The sequence below is a fragment of the Carassius auratus genome, unplaced genomic scaffold (genome assembly GCF_003368295.1).
Source record: "Carassius auratus strain Wakin unplaced genomic scaffold, ASM336829v1 scaf_tig00215230, whole genome shotgun sequence".
NCBI lineage: Eukaryota > Metazoa > Chordata > Actinopteri > Cypriniformes > Cyprinidae > Carassius > Carassius auratus.
The window spans coordinates 208,674-220,523 of record NW_020527997.1 but is presented as its reverse complement, the minus strand read 5'-3'; the positions used below and the strand labels follow the sequence as shown (position 1 = coordinate 220,523).

Here is an 11,850-nt window from a genome sequence, read left to right as displayed (position 1 = left end):
TCATGGTGCATCAGAAGGTTTATTAAAACACTAGATTTACATGATCAGAATAACTGCTCCACTAGAAACCACAGTCTGCTCACTAGAGATGGTCTTCACACGAGTGTCCCTTCCTGCAAGAGAAATGTTAGAAGTGTGAAGTGAAATAGTGAAAGATTCTCAGTTCCTCTAGTCAAGAGAGAGCAAGAACTCACTCGTCCTGCCGCAGCTTTGCTCACAGGAGCCAGAAGACGGATGGCACACCGCTGTACTACAGTGGATGAAGATCTGACAGGGAGGAAAGAGGGTCAAGTCAAATCTAGAAACAGGAGTAACACTAAAGGTTAAAGTAAAGCAGCATACAGTTTCCTGCAGAGGAGCCAGTGATGTGGGATCCACAAACGTGAACATCTTCACAATGAAGCGCTTGTAATGGGTTGGGAACTGAAGACCAGAAGAGCCAGTCACTGGAACCAATGTGGTCAGGTAACGGTCATCCTGGTAAGGGCATCTGAAAGGGACAAGGAGGTTAGAAAAGCACCAGACTAACTGGATAAACATGGTCATTACTCACCCATCAACCAGAAGGTCCCACTGGGGTAGACTGAGTGGATTGGGGGCGGAAGTTGCCCAGCAGTGTCCCAGCATCAGGACAATGTTGGGGTCAGTCCTCTCCACAATGTGCACCTCAACATACACAGGCTCCCGCAGGACTTTTGTGATGGGATAATCAGCATCACTGTAGTAGGACGTGTAGGCCTCATCCCCTGAGGAACACCAGGGATTAAACACTGCTGCAACCTGGAGTCTAAAGATACTAGGAACACATGGGACAAGAACACACCTTCTGCACACCCTTTGGTGACACACTGACCATTGGCCAGTCTAAGCTCCACCCTGAGGGGTCCAGGGGCAGCTACTGGTGGAGGTGGAGGAACAGTGTTGACCTCCACAACCAGAGCTTCCACAGAAGTGCCAGAGTACCTACACTGGAAGAGAAGCCTGGACAAACCATGAGCTTGTAGCATTTGTTACAGACCACCAAATAAGACCAGCATAGAGCACCTACTCAAAGTGACTGTCCCTTGTGATTGAACCAAGTGGTCCAATCCCCACTTCATACGAGGAGGCTCATTCTGTTCTCATACACCACATAACCACTGTCCTCCTGCAAATAGCAACACTGTTGGCATCCAGGCCATCATAGGCCATGCAGAATAAAACCATAAGCATCTCCTCACCATCACTCTTGTGCCACATGCAGTCACAGGGAACTGGTATACAGCAAAGGAAGGTGTGGACCCCACAGGACTGCAAGCTGGGTCACTTCCTCCCAGTAAACTGACTGAATCCAGACTCAGTCGAGGCAGTGTAACATCTCTAGCCACCACTACCACAAACTGACCATCTCTTATACACTGGACAGTCACTGGAACAGAGAGGAACAAGAGCAGGTTCATGTTGAGGATCAGTTTAACTGAGAGTATAACCCTGACTCACTCTTACCGGTCTTCCCATAGTAACACTGCTGTCCACTAAAGCAGCAGTTGATAGCTTCACATTCAGCACTACTGATACCAGGTTGTCCACATTGGATCTGCTCAGAATCAGCTACAGAACATCTGTCCAAAGGCTCAGCCTTCGCTACTTGCTTCTGAAACTGAATCTTCTGAGGAAGCTGCTGATTAGTCTGTTGAACTGACTGCTGAAGCCGCTGGTCAGTTTGCTGGAGCATCAGAGCTGGAGGATTCTGGGACAGTTTACTCCACTTACCCTTCTTTGGAAGAGCATGACAGAGAGCACACAGTGCTAATACCTGAACCAGCCACCAACTTCCAGCCATTGTCCAACAGCTAATCACACTATTGAGATACTGCACATTGGTCTTTTTGTACTCTTGTATCTCAGCTAATTAGCAATAGTCCCTCCCACTTCATTAACAATCATGATTCTCCAGGCAAGTGTGAGATCATGCAACTGGGCGATTCTCATTGGTTCTTGACCCGTTTCACACTGGAAGCGTTTGTACAGCGTCAAAGCAGCAGCCCCAAAGATTCATATTTCTTTGAAAAGACAATTAAAATTAGTTTTTAGGGGTGGTCAGTTATAAACTTGAATGTTTTGAAGTCTTGAAAGTTATAACATGGGGATTCACGTGAGGGAAAACTGCTCCTATTATGTTGTTTCATTCATACTCAAATATAGAACGTGCTGTTTATACTGTTATTATAATTATTATTTAAATAATGGGCCTACACACTTTTACCATAGCGTCTTACCCAAATATGTGTTATTAAGTTCAGTGTGTTTCCATAATATTCATGTAAATATGTAAATAATTTGTGATTAAGCTCCATTTTTGTGGCTGATCAGGAGAAATGTGAAGTATTTGTTGTATTTTAACTACTCGTTAGGCTAAGTAAGAATCTCAAAATGTATTCATGTAGGGCTGAATAAAAATGAAAAAAGTCTATCCTATCCTAATCCTAATTCGTCCCACAGAGAGCCGAGACTACATTACCCATATACCCTTGAGTTTTACAAGTGAAAAGCGCATGCGCATCCGACTCTTTCAGAGACCTGCGCAGAATGGATTTTTCCGTCCCGCCCCCGCCCGCGCAAAAATATAAGTTATTTTCTCCAGCTCCCGCCCGCAAACAATCAAGTTTCTTCCCGCTCCCGCCCGCAAAATCCCGCGGGTAAACGTACCTATACGTTTTTATTATTATTATTATTAAAAATTGCATATTCTGCTGCTCTGTTATTTTTTCAATTGCTCCCCTGTTGAATATAAATAATATAAAAAAAGGAGACAAATGTTTCGTTTTATTTGCGTTTAATTATATGGACGAAAACGAACAAGGAACAAATAAATACAGTAAAAAAGGTAAGAAATGTAAATAGGGTAAAATGATTTATTATTTTTTATAAAGGTCATTTGTTGACTGATATATATAAAACCCCTTCAATATAGTTGTTGTTACCTCAGGGGATGAGGGGAATGCTGCTAAAGCTGATCATAGTTGTATATGGATTGCAATTTTGAAATAAATTTAGTAGCAGAGCTACTGCAAGCGATTTTTAGAGCTGTATATATATATATATATATATATATATATATATATATATATATATATCTCAGTACTCTTACTAAAGTACTAAGTACTAAAACTACCAGCGAGTGACTGTAAATGTCTTTATGAATCGATTCACGCTCCGAACTCCCTAACTGAATCAAATGATTCGCGATCCCGCTCCGAACTGCCAAACTGACTCTATTGATTCGCGATCCCGCTCCGAACTCCCGAACTGATTAAAATGATTCACGCTCCGAACTGCCGAACTGACTCAAATGATCCACGCTCCGAACTCCCGAACTGATTAAAATGATTCACGCGTCGAACAGCCGAACTGACTCAAATGATTCACGCTCCGAGCTGCCAAACTGACTCTATTGATTCGCGATCCCGCTCCGAACTCCCGAACTGATTAAAATGATTCACGCTCCGAACTCCCGAACTGACTCAAATGATCCACGCTCCGAACTGCCGAACTGACACTAATGATTCACGCGTCGAATAGCCGAACTGACTCAAATGATTTACGCTCCGAGCTGCCAAACTGAATCAAATGATTTGCGATCCCGCTCCAAACTCCCGAACAAACTCAAATGATACGCGAATCCGCTCCGAACTCCCAAACTGACTCAAATGATTCGTGAACCCGCTCCGAACTGCCGAACTGACTCAAATGATTCATGCTCCGAACTCTCAAACTGACAACACCAGTGTTGTGCTAGTTACTTAGAAATATTATCTAGTTAAAAGTTACTTAATTCAAAAAGTAACTCAATTACTTTGTTGATTACACCAAAAAGTAATGCATTACGGTTTAAAGTAACTTTTTTGTTACTTTTTTTAAGAACTTTCTTTAATGTTCCCATTAATGCGCTTTTATGCGTTATGGTCACTATAAACCGAAAGTAACTTTTAAACACTATTTTGATTAAGTCAGACCAGCAGAAACTGAATATTGTACAAACCAGGGGCGAAAATCTCATCTAAATGTTGGGGGGGACAGTAAACATAACATTTCTCACGAGCAAGTTTTGAAGGGGACACCAATAAAACTTGCAAAATTGTACTTAATGATATGTGTACAGAGAGGAAAGCCTTACTATTGCATGCAACAGACCATTCCATTATCCTTCTTCTCAATGTTTCTTTTTGGTTCAATGAAAAAGCTGACTAAATTGACGAAAACATTCTTCAAAACAATTTTTTGTTGTTGCAGTGTTTATGAAGTTGTGCCAGACACTCTGGACCCCCATTGGCATGTGTAGGGGGCCCACTGACTTTGAGAGTATACAGGGCCCAGAATTTGGTGCTACGCCACTGCTTTCATGTAATGGTATTACAACTGTGAAATTACAAACAAAAATATATACACATTCTGAGACATGAACTGAAATGAATATTGAATTTTATTAACATTAAATCTTCCTCATATTCACCTCAAAATTTGGGGGAAACTGTGCCTCCCCTGCCTCACCCGACGAGCCACCGCTGAAACCGACTAAATCATAGTGAACGCGGGAAAATCTAAATGCGCAGTTGATTTTGATATTCTAGGTATTATCAAATTGCCTGAGTTTTGAGAACGTAGCGGACGTAGAGGAGTATAATGTAAAAGAGCTCATTCAAATACTGAGGTGCTTAACCATTCAGGGCTTTATAAGTAATAATCAATATTTTAAAATCTATACGATGTTTGATAGGGAGCCAGTGCAGTGTGGACAGGACCGGGCTAATATGGTCATACTTCCTGGTTCTAGTAAGAACTCTTGCTGCTGCATTTTGGACTAGCTGTAGTTTGTTTACTAAGCGTGCAGAACAACCACCCAATAAAGCATTACAATAATCTAACCTTGAAGTCATAAATGCATGGATTAACATTTCTGCATTTGACATTGAGACCATAGGCCATAATTTAGATATATTGTTGAGATGGAAAAATTAAGTTTTACAAATGCTAGAAACGTGGCTTTCTAAGGAAAGATTGCGATCAAATAGCACACCTAGGTTCCTAACTGATGACGAAGAATTGACAGAGCAACCATCAAGTCTTAGACAGTGTTCTAGGTTATTACAAGCAGAGATTTTAGGCCCTATAATTAACACCTGTTTTTTCTGAATTTAGCAGTAAGAAATTACTCGTCATCTAGGTTTTTATATCGACTATGCATTCCATTAGTTTTTCAAATTGCAAAAAGATGCAAAAGAATGTTGTGGTCAATTGTGTCAAACGCAGCACTAAGATCCAATAAAACTAATAGAGAGATACACCCACGATCAGATGATAAGAGCAGATCATTTATAACTCTAAGGAGAGCAGTCTCAGTACTATGATACGGTCTAAATCCTGACTGGAAATCCTCACATATACCATTTTCTCTAAGAAGGAATATAATTGTGAGGATACCACTTTTCTAGTATCTTGGACAGAAAAGGGAGGTTTGAGGTTGGTCTATAATTAACAAGTTCTTTGGGGTCAGGTTGTGTTTTTTTTTTTTTTGATGAGAGGCTTAATAACTAGGGATGTGCAACAGTGATCCAGTACTCCAGTACTCGACCGCGACAGCGATGATCGATCACGTAAACGATGATCGAAATTATTATTATTTATTTTTTTGATTGGTTATGGCAGGGGTGGTTCTAGGGTGAGTAGAGATCCGGGGCTTAGCCCAGAAAAATCCATGTATGTGACTTTTTTATTTTAATAAATCAGAAAGATTTACCTTGTTTAAAATATACAAAAACAATAAAAACAAAAACAAATTTAAAACATTTTATTTAAAGTATTGAGGAAAATACATTTGCTTTATGCAAACAAAAATGAAGAATTGCAAAACAAATGAAACAATACATTTTTTTTTGCAATACATATTTTCCATGGTCATAACTATTAATTTATTTGCAACGTTGCTTTTATTTTGCGTGTCAGTCTAGTTTGAGCTTGCGAAGCCATTTTTCCTTTGCGCTTCACTTTTCTGCACGTCTCTCTTTGTGGCACTGTTTTGACGTGGGGGCGGAGTCAATGGACGGGGGCGTGTACAACATGCCTCCATGGAAATGACGTCATCAGCCCTAGACGCAGCTCACTGATCTAGGTGCTGTCATGATGAGCAGAGACTTTCAAGTGGATCGTTTATTTTTATTCAGCAGCATTAAAACATTCATGTTTTCGTTTTATTTACTTTATTAACAAATGTATATGTATTAGCAGCGTTTGCTCAAGTTAAAGAAGTTGTTAACATGAACATCTGCTGTTTATTTCTCTTGATGTGCACACTTTTATGTGTATTATTGGGATCGCAAATCATTTGAGTCAGTTCGGGAGTTCGGAGCGGGATCGCAAATCATTTGAGTCAATTTGGGGATCGCGAATCATTTGAATCAGTTCGGGAGTTCGGAGCGGGATCGCGAATCATTTGAGTCAGTTCGGGAGTTCGGAGCGGGATCGCGAATCATTTGAATCAGTTCGGGAGTTCGTAGCGGGATCACAAATCATTTGAGTCAATTTGGGGATCGCGAATCAATTGAGTCAGTTCGGGAGTTCGTAGCGGGATCGCAAATCACTTGAGTCAGTTTGGGGTTGCAAATCATTTGAAGCAGTTCGCAGCGGGATCGCGAATCATTTGAGTCAGTTTGTGAATCGCAAATCATTTGAATCAAAATGTAACGTTAAATCAGACACAATTTAAAACCGAAAAAGAAATATAATAAGATTAAAAGTTGGGGGGGGGGGGTTACTTCCTTTTTTTGAAAGAGAAGAAGATGAATTTTGCAATATCCATTTTAATTTTCAAATAAATTGATCTAGTAAAATACTACACGCCAACAAACCGCCTGCTCATTTCATTGGCTGGATCGTACAGACGCTCATCGATGGTTGGCCAGTTTACATGTCAGTCAGAAGCACTAGACTCAGTGGGCGGTTTTCGTCAGGTGTTAAAGACAACGTGTAACTTACTTAGGTAAATTTACAGACACTGTGGACGTGAGAGTCGAGAGATATTTATTTATTTATTTAAATTCTAATATAAATTACTTTATTGGGCATGAAAACTCATTGATGGCATGGTAGTAATAAAAACATTCGGGGCTTTACTGAAAACATTCGGGGCTCCAGCCCCCTTAGCCCACCCCTAACGCCGCCCCTGGGTTATGGCAGCACGTTGGGCGGCGCCCTGATCTCTGATTGGTTAGACAAGAAGACATAATCATGGCCTCAAAGTCACGTAGTGATGGCTGGTTTCCCTTTGAGAAAAACGATGAAAAAACAGTTCAGTTCAGCTGTGCAGCGCCAAGCTTTCACACAAATCTACAACAAATACAATGCGCTATCATCTAAAATGTGTACATACAATATCTGGCGATAACAGAGCGGCAACTCAGAGGAGCATTGAATCACTTGCCGTAAGACCTAAATGCAACGCAGGAAGAACCGAGAAGAGGACAAAGCTATTCGCTGAAATGGTGGTGAAAGATTTGCTGCCCATTAGTTTCAGGGACAGAGAAGTTTACTTGTCCAGTGGTACCTGGCTGTTCCTGCAACATCTGTTCCAGCGGAGCGAATTTATTCCACTAACGTTAAATGTGAACAGACTGCGCACGCGGCTCTCATCTGAGCACGTAGACCGCCTTATCTTTTTGAATAGACATTTGAATGTTTCACCGGTCGTGGTAAATATAATAACCATTTTTTAAATAATATTATTATTTTAGTTTTAGCCATAGTTAAAATATCTAGGCTATTTGGTCTCTGTTTAATACCTTATAATAGTTGTTTGGTTAAACTTGGTGTACTTTTTTCTTATCTTTTAAAAACTACGTTTCACCGCTGGATCAAAATATGCTGCTAAAGTTATACTGGAAGACAATGTTTTGTTAAAAAAAATGCAGTTGAATAAAGCAGCAATTTTTTTTTTTAATTTTGTTAATTTTTAAATCACAGACAAATAATGAAATGGTCTTTCTAAAATAAAAATGCACAGGATATATTTGTAGCCTAATTACATTATATTTGTAGAGATGACGAAAATCAAAATTATTTGTTTGTCATAGTTTTTATCTTAAATATATTTTAAATCTCATTCAATTATTTAGCAATAATCAGTGATTTCCATGCTGTTAAATAATATTTAAATAATATTTTGGTTGATCAGAAAGTGCAAATTGAATACAAAATATTAATTAAATATCAAAATACATAAAAAAATAACGATAGTGACACTAATGTGAATTAATTGTACTTTCGTGTTTGTAAAGCACAATCCGATCGAGTTACTTTCGGTCAAGTTCACATCTGCATCGATGAATTTTTTTCAGATAAAAGTTGCAAGAGCTAGTCTACATCTGATTAATTAACAATTTTGCTGAAATCGCTGCATATCATCGCTTCGTTTCATGCTCATATAAGCAATGCCCGATAATGACATGCTCTTAGCTAAATGTTTTATTTTTCTATTATTATTGATATTTTATTACTGATGTTATAATAATGCAGCCAAGCTTTTTTCCCGTCATATTTGTGGGCATAATTCAATTCATATGGCTTCGAAAACGCGCAGGTTTATGGAAAATAAAACTTAACTTAACTAAAACTTAATTACAACTATTACACTTAATAACGTAGATGAAAATATAGCACAAATCTGCCATACATTTATAATGAGAACTTTATAGGAATCTATAGTAAAATCTGTCCTTGTCCATCTTTCAGCGCGCTGTCATGAAAATGCATCAGCGGGAGCTCTCTCTCTCTCTCTCTCTCTCTCTCTCTCTCTCTCTCCCGCTCTCTCTCTCTCTCTCTCTCTCCCTCTCCATCTAATGCATAACTTAGCATCCTATTGTGCTGATACAAGTTGTAATGTTACGTCTGATATGTCTCAGTTATCAGATTTATCATAGGATGTGTCATAGAATTAGCTTCCGTTTATTGGTATAGGCTACTCTTCACCTCAGGCAGATATTTCTTGCTCCTTTATTAATAACATTTCTTCATCATAATCATTATCTAACCTGTCCTAATCATGTGTTCATGTTTTCATAGACAGATTTTCATTTTCATAACGATCTTCAGATTTTTTTTCATTATATAAATTATGACCATGCCCATTTGTATTTTCTAGTTCAAGGAACAGACACAGTCTCTACAGTGTGATATCTAGGTGAAAGAGTCTCTATGTGCTGAGAATTAACTGACCTCTGTGACGGGAGGCAGCCGTATCTAGAGCCCTAACATTCTTACAGTCCTCAATTAAAGATTGGATGCGTGTCTCTAATTCTGAAATCTTCTCTGTCAGCCTAACTATTTCCCTGCATTTATCACATGTGAATCCCTCATCAGCGACAGAGATAGATACACCGTACACGTGGCAAGAGCTGCTAATAACGATAGCAGGAGAAGCCATTACTCACCGTGCTTGATGAAATATTCTTACTGCGGTTGTTTGATGAACTTGTGAAAAACTGGAGCGAGAGAGAGGAGAAAAGAAAACGCTAATGACAAGCTAACGAGTGCTAACGCTTTGCAGGTGTACTTCACTCACGGATATATAGAAGTGATCGATCAAAGTTAATCTGATAAGATTGATCAATAATATCAGAAATATGGGGTGAATTAAGTTATTTTACCACTTTAAAAAAAAAAAGATTTTAGAGAAAAATAAAAACAGCTACTTGGAGCTATGATTAGCTACAGAAGGCCAACAGGAAGTGGAGAAAACACTGTCCAACAGCGACCAAAAGCCTTTAACAGAGTTGGATATTAAAGAGTCAATGACAGTTTTTTTGGGGGTGAACTAACGTCTGTACGAATTACACAAGACGTTTACTGCACTTGCCTTTTAACGTTTTACTACATTATGCAAATTGCAGAAATAACTGGTGGTTAGTGGAGCAAAGCTTTGGGTCACCCTCCAGGTGGTGATTCCGGTGTGTGAGGTCAAACTATTGAGACAGTGATCTTGGTTTTTACACGGTTTATTAAAGAGACCAGATTCACATGATCAGAGTAACTGCTCCACTAGAAACCACCGTCTGCTCACTAGAGATGGTCTTCACATGAGTGTCCCTTCCTGCAAGAGAAATGTTAGAAGTGTGAAGGGAAATAGTGAAAGATTCTCAGTTCCTCTAGTCAAGAGAGAGCAAGAACTCACTCGTCCTGCCGCAGCTTTGCTCACAGGAGCCAGAAGACGGATGGCACACCGCTGTACTACAGTGGATGAAGATCTGACAGGGAGGAAAGAGGGTCAAGTCAAATCTAGAAACAGGAGTAACACTAAAGGTTAAAGTAAAGCAGCATACAGTTTCCTGCAGAGGAGCCAGTGATGTGGGATCCACAAACGTGAACATCTTCACAATGAAGCGCTTGTAATGGGTTGGGAACTGAAGACCAGAAGAGCCAGTCACTGGAACCAATGTGGTCAGGTAACGGTCATCCTGGTAAGGGCATCTGAAAGGGACAAGGAGGTTAGAAAAGCACCAGACTAACTGGATAAACATGGTCATTACTCACCCATCAACCAGAAGGTCCCACTGGGGTAGACTGAGTGGATTGGGGGCGGAAGTTGCCCAGCAGTGTCCCAGCATCAGGACAATGTTGGGGTCAGTCCTCTCCACAATGTGCACCTCAACATACACAGGCTCCCGCAGGACTTTTGTGATGGGATAATCAGCATCACTGTAGTAGGACGTGTAGGCCTCATCCCCTGAGGAACACCAGGGATTAAACACTGCTGCAACCTGGAGTCTAAAGATACTAGGAACACATGGGACAAGAACACACCTTCTGCACACCCTTTGGTGACACACTGACCATTGGCCAGTCTAAGCTCCACCCTGAGGGGTCCAGGGGCAGCTACTGGTGGAGGTGGAGGAACAGTGTTGACCTCCACAACCAGAGCTTCCACAGAAGTGCCAGAGTACCTACACTGGAAGAGAAGCCTGGACAAACCATGAGCTTGTAGCATTTGTTACAGACCACCAAATAAGACCAGCATAGAGCACCTACTCAAAGTGACTGTCCCTTGTGATTGAACCAAGTGGTCCAATCCCCACTTCATACGAGGAGCTCATTCTGTTCTCATACACCACATAACCACTGTCCTCCTGCAAATAGCAACACTGTTGGCATCCAGGCCATCATAGGCCATGCAGAATAAAACCATAAGCATCTCCTCACCATCACTCTTGTGCCACATGCAGTCACAGGGAACTGGTATACAGCAAAGGAAGGTGTGTACCCCACAGGACTGCAAGCTGGGTCACTTCCTCCCAGTAAACTGACTGAATCCAGACTCAGTCGAGGCAGTGTAACATCTCTAGCCACCACTACCACAAACTGACCATCTCTTATACACTGGACAGTCACTGGAACAGAGAGGAACAAGAGCAGGTTCATGTTGAGGATCAGTTTAACTGAGAGTATAACCCTGACTCACTCTTACCGGTCTTCCCATAGTAACACTGCTGTCCACTAAAGCAGCAGTTGATAGCTTCACATTCAGCACTACTGATACCAGGTTGTCCACATTGGATCTGCTCAGAATCAGCTACAGAACATCTGTCCAAAGGCTCAGCCTTCGCTACTTGCTTCTGAAACTGAATCTTCTGAGGAAGCTGCTGATTAGTCTGTTGAACTGACTGCTGAAGCCGCTGGTCAGTTTGCTGGAGCATCAGAGCTGGAGGATTCTGGACAGTTTACTCCACTTACCCTTCTTTGGAAGAGCATGACAGAGAGCACACAGTGCTAATACCTGAACCAGCCACCAACTTCCAGCCATTGTCCAACAGCTAACCACACTAT

At 40.8% G+C, this 11,850-nt stretch overlaps 1 protein-coding gene and 1 pseudogene across 1 annotated transcript; both read right to left on the bottom strand.

Moving 5' to 3' along the window:
* On the bottom strand, positions 1 to 1,854 carry LOC113094039 (zona pellucida sperm-binding protein 4-like; annotated as a pseudogene).
* Positions 1,855 to 10,009: 8,155 nt separating this feature from the next.
* On the bottom strand, positions 10,010 to 11,850 carry LOC113094029 (zona pellucida sperm-binding protein 4-like). The gene is made up of 8 exons (XM_026259654.1): positions 11,492 to 11,850; positions 11,227 to 11,414; positions 11,056 to 11,153; positions 10,831 to 10,988; positions 10,561 to 10,753; positions 10,350 to 10,497; positions 10,202 to 10,274; positions 10,010 to 10,120 (listed from the first exon to the last, which is right to left on the bottom strand). Exons 1-8 carry the CDS (start codon positions 11,718 to 11,720, stop codon positions 10,044 to 10,046), a joined length of 1,164 nt encoding a protein of 387 aa, XP_026115439.1. The 5' UTR covers positions 11,721 to 11,850; the 3' UTR covers positions 10,010 to 10,043.

What these genes read in the sequence shown, in the direction of transcription:
- LOC113094029 (XM_026259654.1), bottom strand. Translation starts at nt 11,720, where the DNA reads ATGCTCCAGCAAACTGACCAGCGGCTTCAGCAGTCAGTTCAACAGACT. An exon ending in GTGTTACTATGGGAAGACCG is followed by an intron (nt 11,415 to 11,491) that starts GTAAGAGTGAGT and finishes TCTCTGTTCCAG; the next exon opens with TGACTGTCCAGTGTATAAGA. An exon ending in TGGCTCCTCTGCAGGAAACT is followed by an intron (nt 10,275 to 10,349) that starts GTATGCTGCTTT and finishes CCTCCCTGTCAG; the next exon opens with ATCTTCATCCACTGTAGTAC.